This window comes from Aquarana catesbeiana, linkage group LG10 (genome assembly GCF_042186555.1).
Source record: "Aquarana catesbeiana isolate 2022-GZ linkage group LG10, ASM4218655v1, whole genome shotgun sequence".
Lineage (NCBI taxonomy): Eukaryota > Metazoa > Chordata > Amphibia > Anura > Ranidae > Aquarana > Aquarana catesbeiana.
Window position 1 is genome coordinate 118,532,136 of NC_133333.1, and position 18,611 is coordinate 118,550,746.

General features: G+C 40.1%; 1 protein-coding gene across 5 annotated transcripts in view; it reads right to left on the reverse strand.

Moving 5' to 3' along the window:
- Positions 1 to 18,611, reverse strand: part of USP2 (ubiquitin specific peptidase 2) — a 180,930-nt gene that overhangs the window by 33,155 nt on the left and 129,164 nt on the right. For all 5 annotated transcript variants that reach the window (XM_073602549.1, XM_073602545.1, XM_073602548.1 and 2 more), the window contains 3 exons: positions 17,600 to 17,650; positions 13,327 to 13,447; positions 2,882 to 2,993 (listed from right to left, as the gene is read on the reverse strand). In XM_073602549.1, the coding sequence (XP_073458650.1) occupies positions 2,882 to 2,993; positions 13,327 to 13,447; positions 17,600 to 17,650 (284 nt within the window). The remainder of the gene's footprint in view (positions 1 to 2,881; positions 2,994 to 13,326; positions 13,448 to 17,599; positions 17,651 to 18,611) is intronic.

Here is an 18,611-nt window from a genome sequence, read left to right on the forward strand (position 1 = left end):
TTCTATAAATGCAATGCAATATGGCTACATGGAGTTGTGCTGTACACAGAATGTGTACTGACCACCCCCAGAAACATAATTTCCTGATTGTGTGATTGGCTCACTGATTTTCCCAGAAGTCTGCCTAAGATAAGTCAGATTTCAGGCATCCTCTGCAACAAAAAAAATCATTTTTGGTGAGATATTTTCAATAGGAACACGTCTAAAGGGATGTAGGCCCATCAGCTTTCCTCATTAGTGCCCTGCAGCTGCCACAGCTGACTGATAATTATGAAACCACTCCCATTAGACCCACTTAGCACAGAGGCACAGAAAACACACATGGATTTCTTCAGAATAACAAACAGGTAGGAATCTGCAACAAAGGTTGTTATTATCCTTGCAGTGTACATAGATTACCCAGAGGGGAATGTTTTTTTTTTTTTCTCAACAAAAGTGGAGTTACGCTTTAATGAAACTGAGGACAGGCACTCGTCAAAAGTGCCTTACTATGCCTGCCCTATTCATTCAGGTCCTCCATTCATAGAGGCCGGCAGTGGCGGTGCATCCATAAAGGCGCATGGGCATCGCCCCCTCTCTCCAGCCACCCCCTCTATCACCAATAGATTCATGCATTGCTATGGGGACACGCAGCAGAGGGGTGGAGCCCAGAGCACTGGGACCCGAGAAGTGGAAGGCTGCTCTGCCCAAAACCACTGCACATAGCAGGCAAGTACAACAGGTTTGTTACAAAAAAAAATAAAAATAAGGCTTTAATATCACTTTAAGCCACTGTGCCCAAACAAACCTGCTTTACATATCTCAAGTAAAAACTAAACATTATCCAAGAGTTGGCACCAAAAATGACTCTAAGGCCGGCCATAGATGGAGCGAATTTCTTTCCTGCAATCACAGGTGCTGCTGAACTGGCCAAGATTCGACTATCTATGGCTGGCTTTACATACATTATACATGAAAACTTCTCTAATGTTGGTGCTATATAAGAAAGAAATGCAAAAAAGCAATGACAAGGGTATATATACAGTGCACACAGGCATGCACACCTATCCAAATACATACACTATATTGTCAAAAGTATTGGGACACCTGTCTTTAGACGCACATGAACTTTAACAACATCCCAGTAAGACACGGATGAGCGCGTTTGGGGTGAAGGAACTTGACTGGCCTGCACAGAGTCCTGACCTCAACCCAATATAACACCTTTGAGATGAAGAAGAGCGGAGACTGCAAGACAGGCCTTCTGGTCCACATCAGTGCCTGACCTCACAAATGTGCTTCTGGAAGAATGGTCAAACATTCCCATAGACACACTCCTAAACCTTGCGGACAGCCTTCCTAGAAGAGTTGAAGCGGTTATCGCTGCAAAGGGAGGACCAACACAACATTGAACCCTACGGACCAAGACTGGGATGCCATTAAAGTTCATGTGTGTGTAAAGGCAGGTGTTCCAATACTTTTGACAATATAGTACATATGAGACTATGAGGTCAATTCACTAAGAGATAAATACAGCTTGAATTTTTGTGTTAAAATAACTCATGCAGTATTAACTGCATTTCAAAAGTATTCAATTCACTAATATGTGTTATTGACTGTGTTAATCACTTAAAATTTAACTTTATTTTGGGTGTTTTCCCAAAAAATTTTTTGCATGCTAATTCTGAACGAGAGGAAGTACAGTCCTGTAAAACACACACAGAAATATTATGAAACCGTGAAAATATTCTAGTGTTCATTCACAAAATAATCTCCCTCTGGTGAAATATTACAAATTATTTTCATTCCTGAGTTTAGGACCAAGCATTTCCACACTGATACATTGTATACTTTTACCTTACTGCCCAGTATAGAATTCCCCCGATTGTTATTTTGCACATTGCTAAAATACTGACTGCCTATTGCCAAGTGATAAATAATGAATGTGTGCTTTCTTTAGTGAATTGACTAATGATTTATCTTAATTTTTTGTGGTATTTACCTCGCTTTGATATTTTACTTCTTATCTCATGCGATATTTCCCAAAAAATTGTCACGTGACCTTCATATCGCATGTGGAATCCTTTATTGAATTGACCCCCCTTAAAAAAATTCTCAACTGAATAATAGTTTGTAAACGGTAAGCTGTTTCCATGGAATGATCAAATAGATATTTTATAGAGAACGTCAGCCTGTAAGACAGTTCGCAGTATGAAGCAATGAAATCTCATAGCTGATCCACATGTAATTGAATGGTTATGCTGGATAGTAATTATAGAGATTTAAAATGAAAATGATTGCATCACCTAATAGGAAGGGCTGTTACCATTTCATAAAGTACTTGTGCAACAAAAGGTTACAGTTCAAAAGTTAACAGCTGATTGAATACTAGTATTAAACACAAAACATTCCTTTGTATAGAACATTTTAAAGTCCGACGGCAGCCATTTTTGTGTAGCCTTTAGTAGAGTGGGGAACAGTCAAAATTTATGTCAGGTTGTACTTCATGATTTTATGTTTGTGACCCCATTAGGAAGGTTTTTTTCCTCTCATTTTCTGTTCCTGTGAGGACAGTATGTAGGGGGGGGGGGGGGGGGGGGTGGTAATGCAGGGGGAAGGTGGTTATCACCAGGACAGGGAGGCACAAACAGACAACAATATTGTTGTTAGAAGGTCTAACCTTTTTTCCACTCTGATAAAACAAGGTGAAAGATCTCTCATCACTTCCTGTTCTGCAAAGAAGTGTGGGGAAATCTCTACATAGGGAACACAGATAGCAGTAAAAACCTGACAGACTCTCAAACTGTTCCCCACTCAATCCAAAATAAAATTATTTGGGATCTAAATACTGCAAAACATTGCTTTGTGGTCATGGGTCTGGTTATATTGATGAATCTCTTACTTGTATCCCATAAAACGTGGTGCATATCTCTGTATCTGACTTTTGAATTCCATGGGGCTCACAACCTCATTGACTGAACTTGTCCACATTGCTTGAAGCAGACGGGCAAACTCTAGGAAAGATAGTAAAGAGAGAGAAAGTGATCAGTTCCAAAGTGCTGTAGGAAAGAGAAGGATTTTTATTGCTGACTTTTCAGTTCACAGGAAGTGACATGAACGCTGCATTTCTGGCAAGATCAACTGCTATTTTCTGTACTTGATGGAAATGCTCTTTGCCTGAAAAAAGGAAATGAATGCAGCCACCATATCTAAGGACTGGTAAACTGCAATATATTACATTTTCTTTTTAAAGAGTTTTTTTAAACAACCTCATCGGGGTAGCAAAAGATCTATAAAATAAGGTGTCCTGAAAGAGAAAAGCTCATACTCACCTCTCTGATGGTCTGGGTTTCTCCATTTGAGTGTTACAATCTTCTTCAGTCTCCTCTGGACTCAACACTTCCAGAGAGTCAGGTGCCTGTGCCAACCATCACATGTTGTGGTTCCATCCTTTGACCCTGTATGCACTGCTAAATCCTATGGGAGGATGGAACCATGGTAAGCGAAGGGGGACAGGGACATTTGACAATCCCAGATCTCTTAAATGCCAAAGAGTAATGGAGGCTGAATTGCTAAAATGGAGCAGAAAATTGAAAACTTGGCCACCAGAGTGGTGAATGCTAGCGCTCTTCATTTACAGGGCACTTTCTTTACTCAGTTTTAGGCACTCCCACCAGCAAGTAAAAAGATTTAATTTGTCAAATGTGAATGCTTTAAAGGTTAGTACAGTCCATTCACTTTCATTTGTATAGTGCTTCCAGATCAGCCCTGGGTTGTAAAGGCATCTTTTACACAGGTAACAGTAAAATTAGGCCGCTGAGCTGCAGTTTCACAGTTGGAAGAGGGTGTTCACATGCCGCAGCCATGGCAAATTTAAGGTGGCATGCCAAGTTGACAGGTGGCACCACCCATCAAACTCAGACAGACATTCAGGTCATGGAGCCACCCTGCAATTGCGAGCCAAATGCTTGGCTCATGGCTGAGGCACATTAGCCCCATTATGAATTGCTCTTTGGTAAAAAGCGAAAAACAAAACAGAGGCATTAAGGATGAAGCAGGATCTCCTGAATGTGTGTCCATGGCACTGCTTAGCCGTACCATTGTGCATCGCATTTCAGAACATGGACTAATGTGAACCTAGCCTTACATTGACTTGGTTCACATGTGTGATGTAGCAGTGCATCTTTTTCACATGTTACCATGCAAAGACATAGTGCAGCCCATTCATTTGAATAGGCTGCCCACCTCATTCAAATCATACCAACGAAGTGCATGACTTTTTTCTAAACTGAGCCACAACAAAACACGCAGTACTATGGTGGGCAATTTCACGTGCATGTTAGCAAGGTGCGTTGAGGTGTTAAGGATTAGTGGCACCACCATGCACCTGAAAAAGGGATGCGCTTTTTTTTTGTGTGTGCTGTGGGAACTTGCAATTTTACATGCGATCTTGCATTGCACAATTGTGAACCTAGCCATAGTAAGGCTGAAAAACCCTATGTTCATCAAGTTGCCTATTTCACAATTCCTGCGGTTTTGGTCCAGAGGAAGGACAATCAACCTCTACCCCAAGGAACGGTTTGTTGCCCATGATGTCACATAGGAGGAAAAAAATCCTATCTGACCCCCCTAAAAGTTCAATATCCTGGATAGAAACATTAGATATTATTAGCTGGAAGAAAATCATGCAGTCCTTTTAAAATTACATTATTAAATTGTGCTAAATCTATAGAACTCCTGCCTATATTGAAAATTCATTCTATTGACATCCTATGGCCCCTTGTCCTTTTACAGTCTTTGGGATAAAAGATTATTTATAACAAAGCTTTACACTATCCTTAAATATTTTAATATTTTATTTTTAAACTGAACCTACCCAATTCACAAATCTTTCATTGTAAATGAGATAGTCCATCCTTTTTAATATTTAATGGTCCACATTGGAACACTCCTAAAACTACTTTGTCCTTACTACAATATGATGCCCCAGGACTTTAAATTTTAGGTGTGGATTTAAAAGTGATTTATACACAGGCAATAACATTTTAGCATAGCATGTTATATCTCCATTTTTATGCATGCAAAGATTTTGTTTGATTATGCAACTTCTACTTGACAATGATGAGTGCTGCTAATTATTAACCAGCAGCAAGTAAAAACAGGATCTGCTTTGAATGTAGGGCGCATTCACACCAGGGCAATCAGCTGTGGTGCGTTTTTATGTGGAGTATTTCATGCGTTAAAATGTGTCACGTTAAAGCAGCCCTACAAAAAATTGTTTCAGCTGCATTTTTCTTTCACACAAAGCATGGTTGTACTGTATGTTACTGTACAATGCAATGTAATGCAGGTGTGTTGTGAGGGTAAGGTGCCATTAAAAATGAATTCTCTGCATTTTCATGCTCACTAAAACTGCACACTATGTCCTGCAGTTTGCATTGAGATATGTTGGAGTGGGTCTTGACATTGGTACAGTGTATTTTTTTCCTTACTATGCATTCTAAGCATTTCCTGTATGTGGCTTCTTATGATTTCCTTCCCCTTTTGACATCGATCACTGTAAATCTTTGGAACATATTAACACTGTAGAAGTTTCAATGGTGTGTCCTGTGATTCTAAGGTCACAGCTGCCCTCCCATGTGCAGACATGCAAGTGCAGACTATGGGGCTGATTTACTAAAGGCAAATAGACTGAACTTTGCAAGTGCAGTTGCACACCTTTTCCTTGGGAAATGTAATGTGGTAAAGCTTTGCTTGGTAAAAAATACCCAATCTGGTGCAAGTAAACAAAAAAGCAACATATTTTTTGATTGCATGATAGATATCAGCAGAGCTTTACCACATTTGCTAAGCTCTGAGGAAAATTACTGCAACTGCACTTGCAAAATGCACAGTTTATTTTCCTTTAGTAAATCTACCTCACTGTGCTTAGGGGTTATAATATAATAGAAAATCAATTCTAATAAGCAACAATTCTGAAGTGCAGAAAAAGGCTGGAACTTTGTGCAATTATACTGTGGATCAGGGTACACAGAGATCAAATATTTACAGCAGTGTCCAAAAATACACTGTAGAGGGTATGCATTGGTATATGTTGTGATTTTTTTTTTTTTTTTTTTTTTTTATGCTCCCAATGACTTGAACAGACCTTAAAAACTCTGGAAAGTACAGGTAGCTCCAAATAAACAGCAAGTATTTTTCACATAACTTCAAGTTTCCCTAACAGGATCATTTATTCTTTTCTAGCCTTTGCTGAGCCCTTAGGTATTTAGGTATCACTGCTTGTGGTTTAAATTCACCCCAAACATTCTTATATGTGCTAAACAGAGGCGATGTGCAATCTTGCAATGTGCCATCTACACCTACTCTAGCCTTCATGTCTGGCTCCAAACTTTATCCCATAAACCTACCACCCCTGATCATTTACAAACAGATTCCTCTCCATCACTCTGCCACCTGACCTGTCACCTCTATATGCATGTATTTGTTATGTATATATATTCCTTTTGTTCTTATCATATTATTATTATTACACGATTTATATAGCGCCAACAGTTTACGCAGCGCTTTACAATGTATAGGGGGACAGCACAATTACAGTACAGTTCAATACAAAAAGGTACAGGAGTGCCCTGCTCGTAGAGCTTACATTCTAAAGGGAGGGGGTGGTGGTACAAAAGGTAATAGCTGCAGAGAATGATTTGATGGGGGTGGTACCATTAAAAAGTTGAGTTTAAAGTTTTACATATAGCAACACTGCATGTATTGCTAGGTGTGTCAATGAGTCATACCACATTCTATCCTAAATTCAGTTTCAACATCCATCTTTTAGCAAATAGGTGTGCCTTTGTTTGGATATACCTAATTTTGTATGTGATTCATATGAAAGGCTACAACAATGCAACAAGAGCATTCTATATAAAACTGTGCTCAGGTCTTGTAAACCTTTACCCTATAGTCTTGGAAAATCAACAGAATTAGTCATCACCTAACAACTTTGACAAATCTAAGCATGCTCCTACGAAATGCAGGCCAGCATAATTCTCTTTTATATGTATGCAAATACCTGATTATGTGGAAAAAATACTTATATACAGCATGAAGCTTGATGAGTAAAGATAGTAATAAGAATGTAGGAAAAAATATACAATTTTACTCCACCTAAAACAAAGTTTGGATAAAGTAGGGAAGGTCTTTACAGCTGTTTAGGATCTTGACGGGGGATCTCCTATTCCTAGCATCACTGAGACAGACTAAGCATAGCTTTTCAGGCAAGCTTCTATTGTCACTGTCCTAAATTAGTTTTCTGTATAGTCCTCAGAAGAAACCACTAGAGGGCAAGCCATATAAAGCTTCTGTTTAAATATATACAGCGACTTCACTTAGAAAGTGATAGCGCAAGTTCAGCTTAAAAACATAAGGACCACTCCCTAGGGGGGCCCCCTTGCCTGCCCTCCCTTTCCCTCTTTTCCCTTGCCCCTTTCTGCCCCCCTCTGTGTATGCACCTTGTCCTCCCCACTGCTTTCTCGTCTCTACCCTTCCTATTCTACCCCCGCAGCCCCCCTGCCCTGACTTGAGCTCCTAACTAGGCATTCCCTTTTGTATACCTGCTGCCCTCCCCAGCCTGCAGTCTCCCAGTGCTCTTTGGTATTGCCCCCCCATTGGGGTACCAAACAGCCGCTTCTGTTAAATTTTTTTTCTCTCTCCCTGACTAAACCTAGAATTTCAACCTAACTCTGGGTAACGTTATGGAGGATTATCCTCCCCTTGGTGTTTGCTAGGCACCCTCTTAACCTGGCATGGTTTTTTCCATGCTTTAGCTCTGTTTCATTGTACTTCTTATTCATATGTACTTTGCACTCTCACTTATGCCCTTATATTGAAACTTTTATTCTTTCAATAAATTACCTGAGCTAGAAAAACATAAGGGCAACTATCACGATAAAGGAATCGGTGTTCTGTTCTAAATGGTAGATCTAAATACTTTTTACAGGCTGCGATATTGTAACTTTGACGCAAGTAACAAAGAAAAATATTGCAGCCAGAGCTGACCCATGCCAGACATTTGTGAATGCAGCCAACTTTACAAGCACCAGGCTTCACATGATTATGTGTGATTTCTGATCCATCATCTCAATCTACAAAGTAGATGCTGACCATGAATAGTGCCCTAACAAATATTTATAAAACCTAAACAAACCCTATGTAGGTTAGTAAGACTAAAATCTTTTAACATCATGAGGACAAGGTAAAAGCCTGAAGACAATTATATGGCCCAGAAACAAAATAAATGCAATTAAATACCTAGGCCAGATTACTTACACCCACTGGTTCTCAAAGAGTTGAGCTCATTTATCTCTAGGATTTTTATAGAGTTTTTAATATCTGGCAAGTGAAAAAGATAAAGCACCGAGACAGAGGATACAAAAAAAAAAAAAAAAAAAAAAAGAAGGACACGGGGTTGATTTACTAAAGGCAAATCAAATCAACTTTGCACTACAAGTACACTGCAAGTGCACTTGGAAGTGCAGTCGCTGTAGAACTGAGGGGAAGCTGTTTATTTTCCTTGCATGTCCCCCTCAGATCTACAGCGACTGCACTTCCAAGTGCACTTGCAGTGCAAAGTGGATTTGCCTTTAGTAAATAAACCCCATAGTCCCCTTGCCCAAGCTCACCCCCTCTAACACTTCATATTAATTTCTATAGTGCTTACATACCATTCCTTTCCAACATGCTCCTCCAAAACCCCTCCACAGAAGAAAAAGGGCCAGTGGAAGTGCTGGAGAGGTTGGACAAGGTTACAGGGACTCGTTAAAGTGCAGTGCAAGATCTGGGTGCTCTAACTACATTCTGAAGCAGACAATAAAGCTATCAGCACAGCCAAAGTATCCTCTTAAAAAGCTCCCATTAACTTGCACTATTTAAATCAAAAGCAATGTGTCTATCCCACATGGGTCTTGATCAGAATTTTATTGACTTTTAGTTTCAATGGATTAGCACAAAGGAAATGTGGTGCCTATATTTAAAATGGAATAATATCGTCACTCAATATCTACAGATCTGTAGGTTTTTTTTCTATTGCAAGAAAGATATTTGAGAAATTGATAAAAGGCCCACATACAGTACAATAATATCTTTTACAAAACAGCCAGTATGGATTTATGAAAGACAGAAAAAAGTCTACTTTTTTATTAGGCAGTAATTAGGATAAAGGCCAAACAGCCATAGGTCTAGTATGTTTGGACTTTGCTAAAGGGTTTGACAAGCTTCCTCAGCACCGCTAATTTATAACTGAAAGTGTGAAAGTGGAAACTCCTGCGCTGTCGGGGGGGGGGGGCTACGCTAAAAGGACACTGCTGCAACACCTAAGTACTGATCCAAAGCAGGACAAATGAGACAAAAGTGGGGGAAGATGGTAGTTGCACTGTGATGAAGGGGGGGGGGGGAGTTGAAGCTACAAAGATGACTAAAGTGGCAAAGTGAACTAAAAAAGAAACGGGCCAATGCATGAATGGATCCTACATGCTAAAAGAACATGGTGGAGATGCAGTGCAGTGCAACGTAGCTGATCAACATGACTATAATGTTGCGGGCAGACAAAGCCTAATATATAAAGGTAATTGTGAAACAGTGACTGCTTGAATATAGCAAAGCAAAAATGCAAATACTAAACACAAATAGGATAAATAATGACACAATACAAAAAAATATATAATGCAAGAAAAATACATGTGGGCTAGTGCCCCATTAGCAAAAACGTGCCAAATCCTGGTGGACTACAAGTGACAAATCCCTAGGACAAACATGAATAATAGTTCTATCATCCAGTCCAAAAACAAAAACTTGTGATGAGAAACACAAAACAATTCCAATCGTGAAGGGAAGGGGGATCTTCAGTGAGGACACCTCCGTGTTTGCAAGCCGCTTACCTTACAGCTGTAAGGTGTACAGCCTGTGTTGCAAATGACCCGCAGGTGTAGACGTTCCGTGTATAAGGTAGTGACAATGATGAACATGCCAAGCGAAATATAAAAAATAAAAAAGTATACAGCATGTAAAATAACTCTGCGACAACCACAGTTTGGGGGGGGGGGGCAAGACACACACAGGGGGAGGTTGCACTCACTTGCATGGAGTGTGGGCATCAATCCACGAGCGCCGAGCTCGTATGCCTCCAGGGGTATCACCAATCTGGAATCTGTCCCCGTGCCTGGAAACTGGAATATGTCCCCGTGCCTCTCTCCTCAGTGTTCGTCAGGTAGAGTAGTGATGTACAGTGTGAGGGGGAAAGAGACGCACATAGCATGATCCCATATAAAAGGTATATTTATTTAATAAGACAAGTACAATCAACTTACATTTAAAACAATGCTGCAGTGTGTAGTAACTACGAGCGCCGAGCTCGTCTCCTGTTTGTCTGTGGCAGCGTCCCGTGCTCCAATCCTAATGCATATCACCACGTCACGTGACTTATTCCTCTGAAGAAGTTGTTTTAAATGTAAGTTGATTGGACTTGTTTTATTAAATAAATATACCTTTTATATGGGATCACGCTATGTGCGTCTCTTTCTCACACTGTACATCACTACTCTACCTGACGAACACAGAGAGGCAGGCACAGGGACATATTCCAGTTTCCAGGCACGGGGACAGATTCCAGATTCATGATACTCCTGGAGGCATACGAGCTCGGCGCTCGTGGATTGATGCCCACACTCACTTCATGCAAGTGCAACCTCCCCCCGTGTGTGTGTCTTGCCCCCCCCCCCTAAACTGTGGTCGTCGCAGAGTTATTTTACATGCTGTATACTTTTTATTCTTTATATTTCGCTTTGGCATGTTCATCATTGTCACTACCTTATACACGGAACGTCTACACCTGCGGGTCATTTGCAACACAGGCTGTACACCTTACAGCTGTAAGGTAAGCGGCTTGCAAACACGGAGGTGTCCTCACTGAAGATCCCCCTTCCCTTCACGATTGGAATTGTTTTGTGTTTCTCATCACAAATTTTTGTTTTTGGACTGGATGATAGAACTATTATTCATGTTTGTCCTAGGGATTTGTCACTTGTAGTCCACCAGGATTTGGCACGTTTTTGCTAATGGGGCACTAGCCCACATGTATTTTTCTTGCATTATATATTTTTTTGTATTGTGTCATTATTTATCCTATTTGTGTTAGTATATGCATTTTTACTTTGCTATATTCAAGCAGTCACTGTTTCACAATTACCTTTATATATTAGGCTTTGTCTGCCCGCAACATAGTCATGTTGATCAGCTACGTTGCACTGCACTGCATCCTCACCATGTTCTTTTAGCATGTAGGATCCATTCAAAACTGAAAGTGATTGTAAGGGTTCGGTTTTTTTTTTTTTTGTTTTTTTTTAATAACAAACATATCATACTTACCTCCATTGTGCACATAGTTTTGCACAGAGTGGCCCCCGAACCTGCTCTTCTGGGGTCCCTTGGCAGCTTGACGGCTCCTCCCCACATCAGATAAGCCCCTGGGAGAAGCGATTTCCCGGGGGTTACCTTGCGGGCGCGCTCCCGAGTCCATCATTCAGCGTCCATAGAGGCCAAACGAAGGACTCGGCCCGCATCACTGGATTTGATTGACAGCAGGGGGAGCCAATGGCTGCGCTGCTATCAATCTATCCAATCAAGAGCCGAGAACCCCGGGCAGAGAGACAGCACGTCCCCGTGCTCAGGTAGGGCTCAGGTAAGTAAAATGGGGGGCTGGGGGGCCAGTCACCGGCAGGTGTTTTTTCACCTTAACCTCCCTGGCGGTTTTCCCGAGTGTGGCTCGGGGTTTAAATTCAGTCCCATTAGCGGTAACCCCGAGCCACACTCGGGATCGCATTGCAGGATCCTGGGGCGGCGTTACTTACCTTGTCCCCGGGATCCTGCGATGTCACCCGCAGTGTCCGAGGGCTCCGTCCTCCTCCGAAGCCTCTCCGTGCCAGGCTCCGTTCCCTGCGAGCGGCGCGACGCACGGGGGCGGAGCCTGGCGGCAAATTAAAAAAAAAAAAAGTAAAAATCATAACACATACAGTACTGTAATCTTACAGATTACAGTACTGTATGAAATTATTTCACATCCCTTTTGTCCCCAGTGCTTTGTCCTATGCCCTGCATGCAGTTTTACATGATATACACTGTTCTTTCTGCCTGGAAACTGGAGATTGTCCATAGCAACCAAAAAGTGTCCCTTTACTTCAAAAGTGGCTTTAGACCAGCTAGAAAACAGCGATAGTAAATTAGAACACTTGCAGAATTGAGCGATAGTGAATTGTGGGGAAATTTATTTTATTACTATTTTTTTTTATTTTTTTTAATTATTTATTTTTATTTATTATATTATAATTTATGTTTTTGTGTTTCAAACTTTATAATACCCGGGATATCTACTAGACTCTTGTTTGGACAGATTTAAGTGTGTTATTGTTAAGATTTACAGACCTACAATATAAAACGCCAAATTTCCATGCAAAATAATTGTACCGCTTTCAGCACCTAAAATCCGAAATAATCATACCGCCAGGGAGGTTAATGCATAGGATGCATTAAGGTGAAAAAACACATAGGTTTACAACCCCTTTTAAGATCTAGATGCCTAGATAATTGATTCTACAAAAGGATAGAAAACTAGCTGAAAAGCCACATTCAGGGAGTGATTCATACTCCTGTATGGTCTACATTAGTAAGTGGTGTATGGCAAGGTTTAGCTTTGAGACCATTGCTTTTTAACCTTCTGGGGGAGCAACAAATAAAATAAGTAGGTCACCTTATTTATCAAACGCTTGCAAAAGCAAGAATTGAAACCTTGCTGTTCGGAGGGAGGCCCACTGCAATGGCAAAGTAAAAAAAAAAAAAAGCAAGAGAAAAGTACATATAGTAAATTCTGAGTACAATTGGTTTTAAAGTCACCACAAAAGACACAAGGGGTTTTAATTTACTAAAACAGTGTAAAATCTGGTGAAGCTCTACATAGAAACCAATCGGCTTCCAGGTATTATTGTCAAAGCTTAACTGAACAAGCTGATTGGCTACCATGCACAGCTGCACCAGTTTTTGCACTCTCCAGTTTTAGTAAATCAACCCCAAGGGCTTTCTATGCAAGTGCAGAAGAATGGGTTTAAAGCGACACTAAACAATATCCTTATTCTCCAAAAACAATCAATACACATCCAAACTTTTTAAGTTAAGAATACATACTAGTTAAAATAGTGTTAGAGAATTTTTTTTTCTAAAAAAATAAAAATAAATAAAAAAAATGATTGAACACTCATAACATAACATTGTAAATAGGTTTTATTTTGCAGTTCAAGAATTACCCACCTTCCATAATTGCTGTATTGCAGTTCTTTGAGTTGAGATCACGTTTATACGTCTTTTGTAGACAATAGTCCCTAAGATCCTTAGTATTGCTTAGACACTGGAGGATGGAGTTCATAAAGCACTGTCATATAAACACATTAGATCGCATTAAAATAGGCATAAAGGGAACAAATTATATTTTGTATTAAATGAAATACTAATGATCACTACACACACACAAGGTTTTCATCTTGCATTTGTGTTATATAGCTTAAAGGAAACCTGTCTTGGGAAAACATGCTGGTCTTTCCTTTTGGAAATGCTAGTTGCCTGGCTTTGAGTTAACAACCTGAAATAAGTGTACAGACAAATGAAGCCGGTGGTTCTGCTTAAAAGTCAGACAACTAGCATTTTTAGGAAGTCAGCAATTGCAACCCTTATGCTTTTTCAATGGCTGGTTTTCTCCACTGTGCAGCTAATCATTCTATAAGGACTAGTTATGGCAGAGAGTGGATACTGTCTTCGTAGGACAATGCAATGTTACTCAATGGTAGCAACACCACTGCCCACATTTTATCCACCATTAATCGAATGCTGGCTAGAATGTAGAGCCTACAGTGCTTCACAAAGGTTTCTCGGCTTAACGTTGCAAACTCTGTAATTGTTGGAGAGGCAGGCCTTATTACTTTAATACATGACCAGGTTCTCCCCTGGCTTTTCCTTTTAATTTAATTGACCCAAGTGAATAGCACTCCACTTAATTCCTGAAGCAAGTGGGGAGCAATGCACATTGGTAAAACCTATCACCGTACTTTAGAAATGTGCAGCATGTGTTTTTTATGCAATGGAATGGCTGTGGTAAGGGCATACTACTGCTTTATAAAAGAAGCTCTGTGCATTACAGAATGATCACCACAAAACCATTACAGCATCATCATCTCATTTGCATGCCTACCACACTTCTATAATATGTCTTCGATGGAGGGATGAGTACAGCGATGCGCCAGAAAGTGTTAAAGAGAATGTTACACAGTTAGCAGCTAACACACCTCTAGACAAAGGTTGGGACAAACAGATAAAAAAAAAAAATAGTGTAGCGCTGTGTGTATAAACTTGTACAAAATGGTGAGCTAAATTCTAGCCATCCCTTACAGGTCTAGATAATCAGCTAAGTACTTCAAAATAACATATGAAATACAGTGAGCATAAAAATATAATAAGTGCTTCAAATTACTGAAGATACAGTGAATATAATAAACCAAAAATAAAAAAAATTGTGGTAAATTGGAGAAGAATCATATAGAAGTGACCAATCAATCAACAGATATAGTCCATAAAGGTTGACAATTGGATTCCAAGTGAAAAAATAGGAAGCCACCACCGACAGTCTGTGAAGATTGGATATTGGGGAATGAAACTCCCAAGCTTCCTCGTAAACACACTTAATCACTTCTGGCAGATGGATAAATAACCACAGAAGGATGGAGGGTCTAGGTGTGTGGTGGGACCATCACCGAAGCATCAAGAAAGGCTTACCGGAATCAGGTGACTTGAAGACATATATGTCTTACAAGTCTGAGAAAGCTTGAATGACCACCAGGTCTGGCAAGGTAAGTCGTCAGATGTCCTCAGCTTCAAATGGGGAGGGGTCTCGTCACAGCTTCAGACTTCCCCAAACGGTCCAACAGGCCAAGTGGATGTTTTAAATACCATGAGAAAAATAAAGCTCACATGGCACGATATCGTTTAAAAACATCAATTTATTTAAATAATAAAAGAAAGCACTCACATAATAGGAGATCTCAAAACAGCTCAAAAAAGGTCAGTCGCGGTGATCGTGAGGGGTCCACCCAACATGTCACCCCAGATGAAGGCTTGTTAGCCGAAACATGTTGGGTGGACCCCTCACGATCACCGCGACTGACCTTTTTTGAGCTGTTTTGAGATCTCCTATTATGTGAGTGCTTTCTTTTATTATTTAAATAAATTGATGTTTTTAAACGATATCATGCCATGTGAGCTTTATTTTTCTCATGGTATTTAAAACATCCACTTGGCCTGTTGGACCGTTTGGGGAAGTCTGAAGCTGTGACGAGACCCCTCCCCATTTGAAGCTGAGGACATCTGACGACTTACCTTGCCAGACCTGGTGGTCATTCAAGCTTTCTCAGACTTGTAAGACATAGGTCTTCAAGTCACCTGATTCCGGTAAGCCTCTCTTGATGCTTCGGTGATGGTCCCACCACACACCTAGACCCTCCATCCTTCTGTGGTTATTTATCCATCTGCCAGAAGTGATTAAGTGTGTTTACGAGGAAGCTTGGGAGTTTCATTTCCCAATATCCAATCCTCACAGACTTTCGGTGGTGGCTTCCTATTTTTTCACTTGGAATCCAATTGTCAACCTTTATGGACTATATCTGTTGATTGATTGGTCACTTATATATGATTCTTCAATTTACCACAATTTTTTTTATTTTTGGTTTATTATAGTCACTGTATCTTCAGTAATTTGAAGCACTTATTATATTTTTATGCTCCCTGTATTTCATATGTTATTTTGAAGTACTTAGCTGATTATCTAGACCTGTAAGGGATGGCTAGAATTTAGCTCACCATTTTGTACAAGTTTATACACACAGCGCTACACTATTTTTTAGCTATAATATGTCTTGCATTGTACATTACAAATCTTACCTTAGCAATGATTTAAACAAACATTTCCAACACATTTCCAGTCAGACAACTTGTCTAGTAATTTTGGGAGGATTGTAAATGTCAGTGTTGTCTTGTTTGTATGGTGTGCTTTAAGGAACATAAAATTATTGCAGGATCTGAATGATTCCAGTTCAAAAATAAGGCAGCAGGAAGAGGTTAATAATTTTAAGCATGTCTCCATTGTTTGCTAAGATCCCAGATAAACCAGATGGGACCTGAAGCTATCCTCAGAAGACCTTTTTTATGCTCCATGATGAGTGGGAGCGTTTGTGTTGTCAATCGATACATGCTTGCTATCCACCTCAAGTTACTCTGTGCTGGCTATTTTAACTACATAGATTGCTGTGCAGTGAATAAGATTCTTCCATCTGGTTATGCAGCACACCATCTAGTCAGTCTGGTGCCCTCACATGGCTCATGAATTTGGCAGCATGACTGAAGCTGAACTATGATGAGCCTTACTAAGATCTGCACTAGACCTCCTGTAACCATCCATTGTGCCTGAATCCTACCAGGTCCCCTCAAGCTTGTCTGAAGACAGTGAGATTCTCCTGTTACCCATAAATGACCTAAATCTGGAAACCTCCTCCCAGTTCTTTACTTCAACATTTGTCTAATATGTCCTAATGCCATTCCATACAACTCTTCTGGCTGTAATGTGGAGATGGTGAACATGCACCGAAAAGTAGAAGTCAAGCAAGCAGGGAAAAAAAGGATCAACTAAAGATCTGATTAATGCTACTTTTACACGGGGCAGATTCTGTTGCAATCAGCAGAGGATCTGTGAGCTGATCACCTGGTGATCGGAGAAGAGCAGGTGGAGGACGCATTCGTGTCTGTTCAGTATCTGCAGAACAGACACGGACAGAGTCCACTCTGCTCCATGGGCATCCACGAGTAAACAGATCCTGCTATCTGTTTACACCTGGCTACCGCCGATCCCCTCCACCTAAATGGAAAAGGATAGAGCCCTCTCTCTTTCTTTTTTTTTTTTTTTTTTTTTAGCTGGTCTGATCAGACCCGGAGGTAGACAGGTGTAAAACAGACACAAGTCTGTTTACACCTGCCTGCCCATAGGGATGAATGGACCTTCCGATCAGATCCGCCTGAAAAACTGACAGGTGGAACTGATTGGAACACCCATTTGAAAAGGGCCTATTTCTTTCTAAACGAAAGGTCTAAAAACAAAAGCCTGACTATTTCTTTATAAACTAATGGATTTCCACTCCCTCCATGTATGGTCAGCTTAAGAGCAGACACTGGCCACATAAAAAGTAACTGTGAATTGTTAAACACTAATATATTAATGGGTAAATAAAGCCCAAACTATTTTTGAACAGAATGTGGAAGGAGTAGAGCCTTTGAATAGTTTTCATCATAGTCTTATCTTCTCTTATCTTCAGGCAATTTCTCTGAGAGGACACAGACACATGAAAAACAAACAGGGGTTCTAATAATTTCCTACTTCATCCAAAACGAAACAAGTTTGGTGTTACATGTACTTTATGCCATGTGGTGTAATGTCAATGTGAATGTACGAATGAGGACAAATGCAAAACAAATAAGTAAAACCCACCGTATTGCCCAGATTCCGCAGGCCAACCAAACCTTGTACAACTTTTTGGGGCTAAAAGAGATATGAAAGAAGATTAGTAATATGGCTGTAAATTTGTTGTGATGTCTATACAGAGAGGAAACTGAAAAAAAACATGGGTTAAAAGGCACTTATAACTAAAGCGTACAATATAACAAAAAAGCTCCACAACAGTAACATTGGATATAATAATAAACAATTTTTAATGCCAATGAAATCCACTGTGAGAAATGTAAGACATTATACAGAGTTTTTTAAAAATATTTTTTCACTTTTCTACAATTAGGGAGACTTAAAACAACATGCATTATTGAGAATGTGATGGCCAAAGTACGAGGTAAATTACTGTATGCCTTTGCTTTTATTGCAAAAATTCACTGATAATCCGATCCCCTCCAATTATAATTTTATCTAAGTTGGCAGCAGGCATTTAAAGCAGGGGCTTTTTTTCTTGCTCAAGTATTTTATTGAAAGAACAAAAGCTTTAATACAAAAAGGCACAAGTAAGAGTGCAACGTACATATGAATAAGAAGTACAATGTAACAAAGTTAAAGCATGGAGATGACCATGCCAGGTTAAAAGAGGGTACATGGCGAGCATCAAGGGGAGGATAATCCTCTATAACGCTACATAGGGGGCTGAAATTCTAGGTGTAAGCAACATGTGAACAGTCAGTGAGGAAAACAAAAAAAAAAAAAAAAAATTTAACAGAAGCGGCTGTTTCTTACCCCAACGGGGGACAATACCAAAGAGCCCAAGAGTGATGGGAGACTGTAGATCGAGAAGGGCAGCAGGGTATACTAAGGGGAATGCCTATCAAGTCAGGGAAGGGAGGCTGCGGTGGTAGAGTAGGGGTGATAGAGATGAGAAAGTAGGGAGGATGAGGGCAAACTTGGAGGGGGAGCAAAGCCGGAGCTCTTTTTAAGATTAACGACCCATTATTTATTTCACAATTTGTTCCATACCCCCTTTGTCACTTGGGTTAATTTGTCA